Here is a 15,186-nt window from a genome sequence, read left to right as displayed (position 1 = left end):
GTTTACCTTAATGGACCTAATATTAGTAAGTGTTGGGAAAATGTATTCATATGGTCTAAAACAAATATTTCATATATTGCTAATATAATTCAGAAATTTCCGTTATTCAAATGCAATGAGAAAAATTGCGGAAAGTGGCTCGTATGGGTGTTGGAAAGCTGCACTGATTCGAGCAGATGTAGGGACATTGAACTTGCGCAGAAACCAAAAACCTGCAAACCAGAAGTCTTAAAAATTGTTAACTTCAAATATATAACTACGACTTACGTTCCATGTAGACGGAAAGTGCAAGGACTTGATCGTAGATCTACGTACAGCCTACTGTTCTAGACCAGGTATGGTATCGGCGGAGACAGTCAGTTCGGAAGCCAAATCGATTTCAGTGGCACCAGCACCAGACACATAACGACCGTCACATGCCAAACACTTGAAGTTATTTACACCATCACCACAGCACGCTCAATGTCATCCATGAAATTGTCCGAAGAACCACATATGATATGACAATGGTAGAAACACACGCATTTTTGCCTTCGTTTCTAAAAAGCACTACAGTTATACCACTTAGCTCTTCAACACACCTCGCGCCTGTGAACTCCTGCAAATAAAAACTCTTAAATACAATATATTTACGAATATTTTAACATAATTTACTAACTCTGGTACATGTTAGGTGACCGCGATTGTATTTGCAGTTCTAACAACCTATGAAGGAAAAGATTTAATAAGAATTTTTACAAATGCCTGATCGAGATTTACATGCATGAGTATTCACAAACGAGTGCTGCCTGTAGCAGAGACAGCTTCAAACGACCGACTATAACCAGAATCAGGACATGATCGATCTAAATAATGAAAAACATTATTAATTTGCAAAATAATTTGTTTTTAATACAATACTTACTCGAATGTTTCCAATTAAATAAACGGTTTTCAACGAATATGATTAAACAATGTGTCAAAATGGAAACAGTGTTGCCGCCCATATAATTTGCACCAAAAGTTTAGTTTTTACTACTATTCAAAAGTTTTTTTGTGAAACATGTATTTTTTTATAAGCAACACCTTTTCAAATAAGGGAGCGAGAAAGCTACTTATTTACCTAACCTTCTATAATTGAATCATGATCGTTTATGATCTAGCTGCTACGTTCAAAAATTTCCGTTATTTTGTCTGTGCCTAAAAATAGCTGTGTAAATGAAGTAGTCATGGCATTTACATTGGCAGCGGAATTGAGATTTTTTTAATACTTTCAGTCATGCAACTTTTTTTATAACAATAATTGATGGCAAAGCACTAGTACGATTTTTTTTTTTCAAAAATACGGTCGGCTTATACATTTTACTTGTGAAAAATGAAAGCACATTAAGAAATTGCAATCGAAGGGGGAAATCCTAAAAGTTCATCCAGGATTCACTTGGCTTTTCAACGAAAATGATTGCTAATGGGAAGAAATGAATTCCAAAACGCGAAACGACAGGTCGCAAAGAAGCTTTTCCGAGGTCAAGTGCTAAGAAGAGTAAGGCTTTGGCGCGAGAAATCTCTCTTTTACCACCAAACAATTAGAGATGAGCTAAATCTTAACGTGGACTCGTCTAAAATCAGAAACAATGTCATAACAGCTAATCTTTTAACGGTCCGATTAAACTAAAATGTATTATTTAGTTCTAAAAGTCTCTGATAACATACCACAAGGGCAGTAAAGCACGGAGGTGCTCCTACTAGGGTACTGGTCCAAAATATTGAAAAGAAATCACAGATGGCAAGCCGTGTCTGGAGATAATACATTCAATCATGCTACCATATAAGGAGTGGAAAATGCTTCTAATATTAGTGTACATACAAGAAATCGGCCCAAACCATAACAGCAGGTTGGCAAGAAGATGTAGCCAAAAAGAATTCGACAAAAATCAAAAAACTCGAAAGTCTATGAAAAAAACGTGGAATGTTATCTCGTCACGAAGTGTACTCGGTAAGTTGAGTTTATGACTCGTAGATGCGCAGCAGCAGTCGTCAAAGAGGCATTCGACGAAATGTTAATAATTTAAAACTTATTTGCTAATGCATATTTTAAAAATCTATCTAAACAATTGTTCTTACAAGGCATATGTATGTACAAAACTACAATGGTTTTAATAGAGTGACCCAAAAAACCTTTATATCTCAACAGCAACAAAAACCAAATCACATTTAAAAATCGCAAAAGATGTCGAAGCGTCGAAATATTTTATACATACATCTCAATGTCGTGTGCCATATGTGGATCCGTTCTCTAATGAAACCCTGAAAATATTTAACCCAAAAGAATATAAATACACAAATTGCACTGATGATGAGGCATTCATTACGACCAACTATCAGCTAAATGCACGGCAATACTTTTTACATATGAATTTTCCGGCTATTGGACGAGCGGTAAAGGTTCTAAATGCCAGTGTTACAAATGTTCGTTGTTGTTATCGACAAATTGTTCGAGCAGGGAGTGATGAATCGGCTGACAACGCTTACAAGTGAGTATAAATAAGTATTGCTAATTAACTTTATTAATTACGTGTTGTATAAAAAAATATCTTTCGGACATTGTATCTAGGTACAATGCCGCCAGGTATATCTACACTAACAAGCCCATCTGGTTGCTCATACATGGGCATTTGTGTAATTTATTGAAATTGTGGGAAAAACTCTTAGTTTGCAACGATGATGCTAATTTAAGTAAGTAAACCGCAGTATTAAGTAGAGAGGACTTGAATTTAACAATTTTTCCAGTCATTTTTTTAAATAAATATAATATTTCGGGATGCTTTGTCCTTTGGGTGACTTGAAGTAAGGGGTTTTTCAAAAGTGACACCAAGTTGTCAGTAGTGAATAATTCCTACACACTACATTTTTTCTTATCATCTTTTAATTATTAATAATTATCATGATTCAATGATAAAAGGTTTGCTCAGTAAGCAGCTTTCTCGTTCTCTCTTGACAAATCGGCTCCCTTAGCAAGACATTGGGTTGCTAGCTCTAGACTATTTCACATAATCCAAGATCGATGAGTGGAGAATTTACAAAGCTTTATTTCTTGTGATATGTTGATTTAGAAGGAATTCATGTTTTGCTAGCATTTCCCAGAGAATTACGACAGGGAGAGTAATTGGATAGTCCCGACGCGACCGATAGCATTGCATACTTCATTATAAAAAGTTAGGATTGACGGAGCTTGTTTCCAAAGAGCCCACCTTACCATGAATGAATGAAGTGTCCAGAGGAGGCTTAGCAGAGCACAGTACCAGAATGAAAAAGCTACTTATAAAAAACCATCTGCCAGAACCGTCTTAAAATTGTAGGTCCTTCCATTTGTGGAACAACATCAAGACAAGCTCTTCAAATAGGAGAAGGATTTCGGCCAAACACCTAACATAATTGTACGTGCCAATTACTTATTTATTTTTAACAAAATAGTTTCATATTGGCGAAGCTTCGCAACTTCGCGATCGCTTTTAAATTTAATAATAAATTCACAAAATAAAATCTTGGATTAAGTGAAATAATTTCTTGTTTTAATATTTGACGCAATTTCCGCTTATAACTTCTGTTTGTACCGTTATTTACATTCAAATATTAATTAAAATTAATTTTTTAAAGCGTTCGCAATTTGTTTCCATTTAAGCAAGAAAATACTTTTTTGCTACCATTTTTACCAAAATGGATTTAATTTGTTCCACTTTATTCACATTTTTAAATACAACCTTTTGTAAGGGAGTGTCAAAAATCAAATGTCACTAGTGAGCAAACCTTTAATAATTGAATAATTATTATGAAAATGGTTTGTCTTTGAGAACAACATGTCTGAAAATTCATGATTTTTTTGAAATGTATGTCAATAATTCAAAGGTTGGTGAAAAAGAAACTTGGTGTGTCAAGGATAGTAAAAGGACTAGCAGACAAAAAATTGGACATTCTGTTGAGAATATTGCTGCTGTAGCGGAAAGAATTGCTCAACAACTTTCAACATCGACTCAATATTTCGACGTTCTCAACAGTTAGACATTCATGAATCGACTGTTTGGCGAATTTTACCTGCAGCCATGTTCATGGTGGGGATTTCAATTATTTAATTTTTCACATATAATTGTTAAGAGCCGTATTTTGAATAAAAATAGTGCAACTTGAAAGAATCAAAATTTGTACATGTTACTTCAGGACGGAGGAGACATCTTCTGACTCTGCTTTGTACGGTTTGAAGTCAGAACTGAATAAAGACAGAATTTAATTTTATTATTCTTATAAATACATACACACAATTCGTGCATAACTGAAGTGGATGGTCGTTCAGTCTTGTTAGTTTAATATTACTTGAGCAAACACAAGAGATATTTGTTATGAGAAGCATTTTTATGGCAGAAATATACGCGGAGCTTTGGTGTTTCATGCACGGAGATTAGAACCTACGCACTTCCAAATGGTAGTCACGCATGAACAACCATTTCTAAGAATTACTTCATACTAATTCGACATTTGGATATCACGCACCGCTTCTTAATATTTTGTAAATCTTCCATTGAACTTTTTGAAACATTTTTAAAGCCTGCTTGCCGCAGACACATCTTTCAGTCTCTCATTTTTTTTACGACTCTAGTGCGAGTATAATTTTTATGTAGCATTAGTATCTTGGAAGTAAATCTTGTTCACATCTTCAAAACTATTAGCTGGATCTGGTCTCACAATTTTAATATCAGTGCATTAAGCGGAATATGCAGATGTGGTAATCGCAACCCTTACCCAGAGAGACCGAACGTGGTCTTAAGACGAAGAATTAGTTATATTTAAAAAAATCTACTACTTGATAAATAACCATTAATTATTTCTTATAATTTTAGCCTCCTTCCTTGCAGTATATTTCACCAGGATTTCAAGATACCACAGCACATAGACTATATAATAACAGAATGTTATTTGGACAACAATAAAGAGCAAATAGTCCAAAAAGATGCGTTTTCGTTCATACAACAACCAGAATTTAATTCAAACAACTCTAACAACTTACCCCCCACATCATCCCACTTGAAGAAGAGGAAGCCCAGTGTATTGCTATTGGGCATTGATAGCGTTTCGCGTATAAACTTACGCCGTACCATGCCGGAGACATTTAAATACATGCAAAATAACCGATGGTTCGAAATGGAAGGATATAATAAAGTAAGTTTGTGATTGGAATAATATACTTTATATCAAATATTAAGAATGTCTACCCTCTTGGACTTGCTTTTGCACACAGTTCAGGTGGAAAACGACGCTCGCGTTTTCTTGCAATAAGCATAAACTGGAATGTGCTTTTATCCGACCGAACAGTCATATTTGACACATGTGAACTAGACACCTGCAGCATATGTATAAGTACAATAGGCAAGTAAAGGTCAAAATAAACATTTCTATCACTTAAAATCATATTGTTTTTAGTAAAAAATCAGCGCTAAACCTTATTAGACTAACATTTTTGGTTTTCGTTTAAGGGTATGTGGTGGGTGGTCTGCCCACTAATATAGCAAGGTCCACTTTCAAAATATTAATGACTGCCTATTGTGCTTCTAACTAAGCCTTCTTCATTTAAACCTAACTTACAAGCATTACATTTTTTTTGTTGCGTTAAAAATTATTTTTTTTTATTTTTTTTATATTATTTTTATATACCTATAGAACTTTCTCACTTTTAATATATATTCTTATTAATTTCCTGCTATTTATTTCATTTGTTTTTATTACAAGTAGGTTGGTGATAACACATTTCCAAATTTAATGGCTCTGATGACATCATATAATCTAACAACAGCAACAGACAAATGTAAACCTGAATCTGTAGGTGGTCTGAATAAACCTATTTGTAATTTAATTTGGAATAATTTTAAGCAGTTTGGATACAAAACAGCATATGCCGAAGATACATCCTGGATGAGCACATTTAATTATCTAAAAACAGGGTTCCAGCAACCACCAACGGATTATTATTTACGGCCCATGATGATGGCAATTCCAAAGCAAATGAAAGTGAAGAAGATGGCAGGCTTAGCATATTGCATAGGCCGTAAACATCAAGCCGAATACATTTTTGATTACGCATTACAATTTGCGAATGCCTTTCCTGAAGATCCGCTGTTCGGACTATTCCGGGCAAATTCATTTAGTCATAACTCCTTTGGTACAACAGCAACAATGGATATGAAAATGTTAGAATATCTCACGAAAATGGAGAGTGGTGGCATACTGGAACGTTCAATTGTAATATTCTTCGCTGATCATGGTATACGCTGGGGTTCATTGCTTAAATTAAAATCTGGATTCTTAGAAGAACGACTACCGATGATGTTTATATCATTACCATCATGGTACCGAAATGAATATCCAGATTTCGTGAACGCTTTGGAAATAAATCAACACCGTTTAACTTCACCCTATGATATATATGCGACGCTGAAGCATGTACTCGAAGAGTCCGACCCAGAAATTGAATTCTCTTACCTTAATGACACAGTGAGGGGTTTAAGTATTCTTCATGAAATACCAGAGAATCGTTCCTGCATTGATTCTGGTATCACCGAACACTGGTGTACTTGCATACCATACGAAGTTTTACCCAGCACCGACGCTACTGCGACCTACGTAACTGTTTTGGTGATCGATGAAATTAATCAATATTTAGATGATATAAATATCAGTAGTAAGTGTAGTCTTCTAGAGTTAAAGAGCCTCAAGAAGGTAGAAATCAAAATGTATGAATTATCGAATCAATCAGCATACAGAATAACCTTCGAAGCGAATCCGAAGAAGCCAAAATTTCAAGCAACAGCTGTTTATGATAAGACTTCAAATACAATCACTACAAATGTGGGAGAAATATCCCGTCTGGATTCGTATGCTACCACCGCCGACTGCATCGATTCGAAAGAGGCGAAGAAATTTTGCATTTGTGCAAATATGAAATCTTAAAAGATTAGTTAGTAATTTGAGCACCCATTAGTGGAATGGACTAATAAAGAAATCGAGGCAACGATCTTTCGCCGGACACCAGATTATGATTTCATGAAATGATTGACTTTTGGGTTGGGTCAAAGGCGCTTCTTAAGCTAGTTTTTCACTGTAAGTTTAGCTAAGGCGAATTTTTAAGCTAACTCTGTAAGATTGGACGCTTAAACTAAATTAAGCTTTAAATCAGGATTCAACTTGCACCTAGAAATTGTCTCAAAACTGCTTAGTTTTCACTCACATTGAGTTCACAGACAGTGAAAAATTGTTTAAACAAATCTGGTTTTGAGAAAACAGACATCCCTAATAACGATAGTATTAGATGCCAAAGGATGAGCTCGATCGAAGGTTCGGAAAGGATTTGTTTTCAAATGTTTTACTATTTTCTGATTTTTTTAATCTCAATAACATCTCTGAAAATTTTGTAATTCCATTTCTGCCAATTTGAGCATGAAATTAGCGCATATACAAAATTTAAACGAAATCGAGATCACGAAGTCACCACTTTTTGTTGCATTTAGTATGAATTGGCTGCATGGAAATTATTGTCTTTATACTCACAACTTCCACCAATGAAAAAATATCACTTGGCTGCCGCTATTTATACGAGTATATCGAGAGCAGTAGAAATAAGAAGAGTCGCAATGCCACTTTTTACCTAACGACAACGAAGTTAAAGACACATATATATAAAGGGTTTTCCAATAATAGGTGTTATTTTGATATTCAAAGAAAATTGCTATTTTTTAATATAAATGATCGGATGTTTAGTTCATTAAAGAGGAAGGTATGCTGTTAATAGTGTCAAATAACATCAGGCAAACGACCACCACGACCACGCTTACAGGACAGTACCCTTTATAGGCTCACGATAGGCTCACGAATTCCATCTTCGAGGTCTTGAATTGACCCTGGGCTGTTGGCGTAGACCTCCTCTTTCACGTGGCCCCAAAGAAAAAAGTCACAAGGTGTTAAATCACAAGATCTCGGTGGACAATTGTGATCACCTCTTCGAGAAATAACACGGTCCGGAAACTTTTCCCGTAAAAGATCAATGGTTTCATTGCTTGTACGGCAGGTAGCGCCGTATTTTTGGAAATAAACGTTCAGATAAATACCATCCAATTCCGGCCATAAAAAATCAATCATCTCTCGATAGCGATAGATAACACCTGTTATTGGAAAACTCTTTATATACAAGTTAAGGCAGCTACCTGACTGCAATACGCTAGCAATGCGTATCAGATGACACATGCGCAGCAGCGTTAGTATATAACCGCCGCTGCACCGTGTGAACCGCTATGTCAGCAATATGTTAGATTAAGAATTAGCTTAGCTTAAGCATAAGAATAAATTGTCAAGACACTCTTAGTTCTGGACTGAAGAAAAGCACAACGTATTTTCACTTGCTGCAAAATAGGAGTAAGTATGGAAAAGGGGCCAAGTGGTTGGCCCCCAACTTTAATTTTTTGGTGCTCCCTGAAGGGAGCACCTTAACTGGCGCCCGAGCAGGGACCCCTCTTTTTTTCAAAAGATGGGGTACCTAACAAGGATCTCCGCAAAGGAATCCTTGTAGTGTAAAGGATCCGCAAAGGAATCCTTGTGGTGTAAAGGAAGTGGCAAAAAGTGAAATTGAAAAAGTGAGTGCGCCGTGTTATAAAAAAAATATGATGAAATAAAATAAAATGGAAAATAAAATTAAATCTTATAAAATAAAATAAATCAAATTATAATTAAAACCAAATTGAAATTAGACAGGAAACTAAAATTGGGATCCTAGCTAAAGTAAATTTTTTAATGTAAATTAACACAAAATAAATTAAGTTCAGATAAATTAAAAAATGAAATTAAAGTTAAATAAACTAAAATAAAATATAATGATATGAAATAAAAAGTGAATATAAATTTAAAATTAGAATTGAATAGAATTAAACAAATAAAGTAAATATAACTAAAATTAAAACTATGGTAAAAATAAAAAAAAACAACTCGAGTGAAAATTAAACAATAATAGAAGATAACTAAATGGAAATTAAAACTGAATTGAAATAAATTCAAATTAAATCAAATTAAGTGTTAAACAAAAAACTTCGACGATTCACGGCGCAAAACGAAAAATCACGAACACTTGAAAATGCCCTTCCGCAATGTGAAGCCGCACTTGTGCAAAATAACAGCCGCAATGCGGGCTTCACAAAGGATTCCCCTGTTTAATAAGGGAATATCCGGCAAAATGGAGCGGAGTGCGACGATAATTTTGTGAGGTGCAGTGAAGGGTGAATGCTTGGTGAAAGTAGGTTTCTTTCTCTTTCGAATAAAAAAAATAATTATAAAATAAATATAAAACTCGAAGTATATTGCTCAGCGATTCACCACCTACGGGGGGACCCTCCTGGCAATTTACTTACGAGGATGAAAGGGAACTGCTAAAATTTGTGAATTAAATAAAAGAAAATATTACTTATAACTGCACTACTGCGATAAATAAATGTGAAACTCGGAGTATATTGCTCAGCGATTCACCACCTACGGGGGGACCCTCCTGGCAATTTACTCACGACGACGAAAGGAAAATTGCTAAAATTGTCAATGAAATAAAACAAATAAATAAATATAAAACTCGGAGTAATATTGCTCAGCGATTCACCACCCGCGGGGGGACCCTCCTGGCAATTTACTCACGAGGTAAAAAGAAAATAAATAAAGTATTACTTGTTACTGCACCACAGCGATTTTTCGTCTGCGCTCGGTGACATTAGAATTGCCACAGGAGGCCGTATGCCTACGCCTACTAGGACGGACTCCTGCGACTATAATGTCGATCGGTTACAGTCTTGTGTGCCCGCAATAGTAGTCATGCTACACCTTCCACATTGGAGATTGCAATGGGGCCAAGCTGGGTGAAGCAAGCTGTGCCTTAGTAGGTTGTCCGCAATCTGATTGCGGGTGACTAAAAAGGATAACATAGCCCTTCCGTGACCTAATAATAAAAAAAAAAAAAAACAAAAAACAAAACATAAGACTTTGCTTTCCTAAAAAAAAAAAAAAAAAAAAAAAAAAAAAAAAAAAAAATTATAATAAAAACATAAAAAAATAAAAAAACATTTTATTCATTAACAAGAATATTGAACAACTAAAACAATAGTAGAGAGTTATACAAGATAAAAACTCATTTACTCTCATCTATAGGAGAGAAGAAAACAAAAGGAAAACCAAAACGGAAGAAAGAACCGAAACAATCCGAATGGAAAAAATTCTGTAAGGAAGCAAAGTCGATATTAAGCAAAAAACAAATCCGTGCCGTGCCGTGCCGATAAAACAGAAAAAAATAAAAAAGAAAAACAAGGTAACACTCAAATTTATTCATTCTTTTTTCTATTGTACTGTGCCTTAAGGTTTAGGTAAAGAATTAAAAAATGGAGGACCTGAAGAAGTCAATTACTGAATTAAATGGGGCGGTTAACGCTATCCTCGATCAACTAAAAAATTTCCATAATCGATTAGGAGCATTGGAGGGCTCAAACGGTGAATTGGGGCGGTCGATCTCGCTCATAGAACAAAAACTGGCAGAGAAGATATTTGACTTTGCCCAATTGAGTCCTGCCGAAGAAGTAAGGCCCACGGTTATTGCTAGGGCTCCGATGACGGAGGAAGAGCTTAGAGAAATAGGCAGACTCCCCGACTGTGTAAAGGAAATTCAAGTTTTTGAAGGGAACCCCTCACAATACATTTCCTGGCTCAACAATGTAGAGTCAATTCTTAGAGATTATGAGACAATTAAAGGAAAACCATTGTATAGGTCAATAGTGCAGCATATAAGGCAAAAAATTAGGGGTAGGGCCGATGCCGCCCTGGTGTCACACAATATTTTCAATAACGATTGGTTGGAGGTAAAAAGAGTGCTGTCACTTCATTACGCTGACAAGAGGGATATCCGAACCCTTGAACATCAATTAAACCAATTGACGCAAAAGGGTTCGAAACTTGACGAGTTTTATGCAACTGTTAACCATCAGTTGTCACTCATAGTCAATAAAATTAAAACGGACGAGTACTCTGAGGAAACAGTAAATGTCCTAATAGGAACTTATAGGAATCGGGCGTTGGACGTATTTATTCGTGGCCTGAATCCTGAACTCTCGAAGATGTTAATTATACAAAAGCCGCGATCGTTGCCAGAGGCATACTCAGCCTGCCTCGATATACAAAATTTGACAATGAGGAATACCCTTATCCACGCTAACACCTTTAATAAGGTAGTGGTTCCAAGGAATACCATGTCCGCTTCAAATCAGCGACCCCCAATTCCACCCAGGACACGTTTTTATAACAATTGGGCAAACAAACCATTTGGCTCGGGTCATTTCCAGGTGAATAATAATAACATGCAATGGAGAGCTGGCGGAGTCAATAACTCAGAAAATCCGGTAGTTAAAATGGAAGTGGATGGCACGGTTCAGACACGACAGGCCAATTATATGAACCGCCCGAGGAAATGAAATGCTGATAAAAGGGGACCATCTTCGTCAGCCGGGGGACTGCCCAAACAACAGAAGCTTTTCAACTTAGAAGCAAGCCCTGGGGGGGCTCAATGTGAGGAAAAACTCGAACAACACGATGAGACCGAGGAAAATTTTTTAACAGAGGGTCTTCCTGCTTATTTCATATAGGTGAGAAGACGGAAATCCTGTCAAGTGTGCCATATTTTACGTATGTGGCCACAAATAACAAACAACTTAACTTCTTAATAGACACAGGCTCCAACATGAACTATATAAAAGAAAATCCGCAAACCAACACCAAATTAATCGAATCGCCTTTTAATGTTCAAACAGTAGCAGGACCTCTGACAATAAAAAAAGCAGTAAGAGCGAAATTATTTAAGTGTGTGGGAAACGAGGACATACTGACCTTCTATGTACTCCCAGGCCTCGAGTCATTTGACGGCATTATTGGGGACGATACCCTGAAACAACTTGGCGCAGTCATAGACAGGAAAAATCATATTTTAACCATTAGGCCGGGGAAAAAAATAACACTTAGGAATAAGGTAGTAAACAGTCTCCACCTATTGCGGACAACGGACATACCGGACAACGCAATCGAATTAGTAAACTCCTTGCTTGAAAAATACTCTGAACTGTTTGAGCCCTTAAGCGACAATATTAGTGCAAAGACTTCGGTTAAGGCCGAGATAAACACCTCAACTAATGACCCCATTTACACAAAGAGTTACCCCTATCCTATCAATATGAGAAGTGAAGTGGAAAAACAAGTAGCCGAATTACTGGCGGAAGGCATTATCCGCCCTTCCAAAAGCCCCTATAACTCCCCAATATGGGTTGTCCCTAAAAAACCCAAACCCAATGGTGAAAAACAATATAGGATGGTAGTGGACTTTAAGAGATTAAATGCAGTGACAATCTCAGATGCTTATCCAATTCCGGACATTAACGCAACATTGGCAAATTTAGGAAATGCGAAGTTCTTCACCACAATTGATTTAACATCGGGTTTTCATCAAATCCTGATGAAGGAATCTGATATTCAAAAAACAGCTTTCTCAACCATGAACGGGAAATACGAGTTTTTGCGACTTCCTTTTGGGCTGAAAAATGCCCCAGCAATTTTTCAACGTATGATCGACGACGTGCTAAAAGAATTTATTGGAAAGATATGTTACGTTTATATTGACGACATCGTCGTATTTGGAAAAGACCTTAAGGAACATGTCGAAAATGTCGCCAAGGTATTTGAGAGATTAAATGAATCTAATTTACGAGTAAATTTGGAAAAAACGAAGTTCGTAAAAACCGAGGTCGAGTTTCTAGGTTACATTATCACTTCTGAGGGAATTCGCCCGGATCAATCCAAAGTCAAAGCAATTATCGACCTACCGCCCCCAGAATCCTTGAAGGAATTAAAGAGTTTCTTAGGTATGACTTCGTATTACCGCAAATTCATTAAAGACTATGCCAAACTAGCTAAGCCACTTACCAACCTAACCCGTGGAGAAAATGCACAGGTAAAAGCGAATCAGTCAAGCAAAGTTTTAATAACACTAGACAATCCGGCTTTAAGAGCTTTTAATAGTCTGAAGGAACTTCTCACCTCGTCTGAAGTTCTTGCATTTCCCGATTTCGAGAAACCATTCAATTTAACGACAGACGCGTCAGAATATGCCATAGGAGCCGTCCTCTCTCAAGGGGAACACGGCAAAGATAGGCCAATTGCCTACATTTCCCGATCCCTTAATAAATGCGAGGAAAATTACGCCACCAACGAAAAAGAAATGTTGGCTATTGTATGGGCGCTGGATAACTTGCGCTCATACCTGTATGGGGCTATGAAGATTCGAATCTTTACAGACCATCAGCCCCTTACCTTCGCTCTTGGGAATAGGAACCATAACGCGAAACTAAAACGGTGGAAATCTCGTATAGAGGAATATAACCACGAATTGATTTACACTCCGGGTAAATCAAATTACGTGGCTGACGCCTTGTCAAGGATACGAGGACAAATCAACCACACGACTGCTACAAATTGCCCTCAGGATGATTCTACAACTGAAACTGCTAGCGAGGGAAATGGTAGCCTGAGAATCGATAGTGTTGGCGATTCTTCCACCGTTACAGCAAGCGAAGCAGGCACCATCCATAGTGCAGATCAGGATGCATCAGACCTCATCCCTCATGTAGAAGCTCCAATCAATGTATTTAGGAATCAAATAATTCTCAGGGAAGGAGGTGATTTGATATGCACAGAAAATCCCTATCCAGGGTATACCAGGCACTACGTAACCCTTCCAAATTTGAACAGCAATACACTCACCGAAGTGCTGAAAGAACGCTTAAATCCATCGGTAATCAATGGAATAAAAATTCCAGAGTCTCGCATGCAATTGCTCCAAGACCTATACTTACGAAATTTTTTATATTACAAAATAAGGCTAACACAAAGAATAGTTGAGGATGTAGCAAACGACGATAGAGTGGTCAGCATCATAGAAGGGGAACATAGTAGAGTTCATAGGAATGCCAAGGAAATGAGGGAACAAATCCTGGAAAATTATTACTTCCCAAAAATGGGGAGCTTACTACGAGCACACGTTACTCGGTGTCAAATCTGCTCATTAAATAAATACGACAGGCATCCACCAGTCCCACCGCTAAAAGAGACTCCAGTGCCGAAATTTCCTTGCGAAATAATTCACGTAATATAGATATCTTTGAGTTACAGGGCGAGAAATTCCTTTCATGCATAGACAAATTCAGTAAATTCGCTAAGTTTTTCCATATCAAGGACCGTTCGGCTATCACTCTTCGTACCAAATTTGCGAAATTACTTCATTACTTCACAGCTCCAAGGATGGTGGTAACCGACAATGAAAGAGGATTCATGAGTCCGGTGGTGACCAATTATATCAAGGGGCTAGGTATAACCGTTTACCAGACGCCTATTCAGAGAAGTGAAGTAAACGGACAAGTAGAAAAGCTGCACTCAACGATCCTCGAAATATACCGCTGTCTGCGACAGGAATTAAAAAATGTTAACCCAAAGGAATTGCTGTATATTGCAGTAGATCGGTATAACACCACAATTCATTCTGTCACTAAGCGAAAACCTAGCGACATATTCTTCAATCGGTCTGCTAGAATTAATTATCAGGGCTTTACTGACTTTAGAAAAAGGATTCACAGAGAGATACGAGCACAAATTAAGAAAAACCAAGAGCAGCGAAATCTCAGACTGAACAGAAACAGGAAACCACCCAAGAAATATGGAGTAGGGGATAAGGTGTACATAAGGGATAAACAGATAAAAGGGAAACAAAAACCCTTGTATAAAAAAGCAACCGTGAGTAAGGATAATAGAGTTACTATACAAACAAGCGAGGGGCGAAAGATTCACAAATGCCAATTAAAGACCAAAGGATAAGAATTCTTCATTCTTTTTATGGGGGGAGGCACAGTACAAAGAAAAGCAGCTCTCTTCCAATCCATAAAATTGGTGGATATTATTTGAATATCGGGGTTCGACTCCTCATAAGGAAGAGTGAATGAGTGAAAAATATATATAAACAAAAACAAAAAAAAAACAAAAAAAAAAAAAAATACCTATATATATACAATATATAAAAATGGCACTTTAAAAGGCACATAAAAATTAAAAATA

General features: G+C 36.7%; 1 protein-coding gene across 1 annotated transcript; it reads left to right on the top strand.

Moving 5' to 3' along the window:
- Positions 1–1,929: 1,929 nt before the first annotated feature.
- On the top strand, positions 1,930–7,086 carry LOC128871554 (uncharacterized). Its single transcript, XM_054113404.1, has 4 exons — positions 1,930–1,972; positions 2,171–2,510; positions 4,869–5,187; positions 5,758–7,086. Exons 1-4 carry the CDS (start codon positions 1,930–1,932, stop codon positions 6,970–6,972), a joined length of 1,917 nt encoding a protein of 638 aa, XP_053969379.1. The 3' UTR covers positions 6,973–7,086.
- Positions 7,087–15,186: the final 8,100 nt, after the last annotated feature.

The sequence above is a fragment of the Anastrepha ludens genome, chromosome 2, assembly GCF_028408465.1.
Source record: "Anastrepha ludens isolate Willacy chromosome 2, idAnaLude1.1, whole genome shotgun sequence".
Lineage (NCBI taxonomy): Eukaryota > Metazoa > Arthropoda > Insecta > Diptera > Tephritidae > Anastrepha > Anastrepha ludens.
This window is presented reverse-complemented; position numbering and strand designations above follow the sequence as displayed.

Coding starts and splice junctions, on each gene's coding strand:
- LOC128871554 (XM_054113404.1), top strand. CDS start 1,930: ATGAAAAAAACGTGGAATGTTATCTCGTCACGAAGTGTACTCG. Junction 2,511..4,868: donor TCGGCTGACAACGCTTACAA/GTGAGTATAAAT, acceptor TTATAATTTTAG/CCTCCTTCCTTGCAGTATAT. Junction 5,188..5,757: donor AAATGGAAGGATATAATAAA/GTAAGTTTGTGA, acceptor TATTACAAGTAG/GTTGGTGATAACACATTTCC.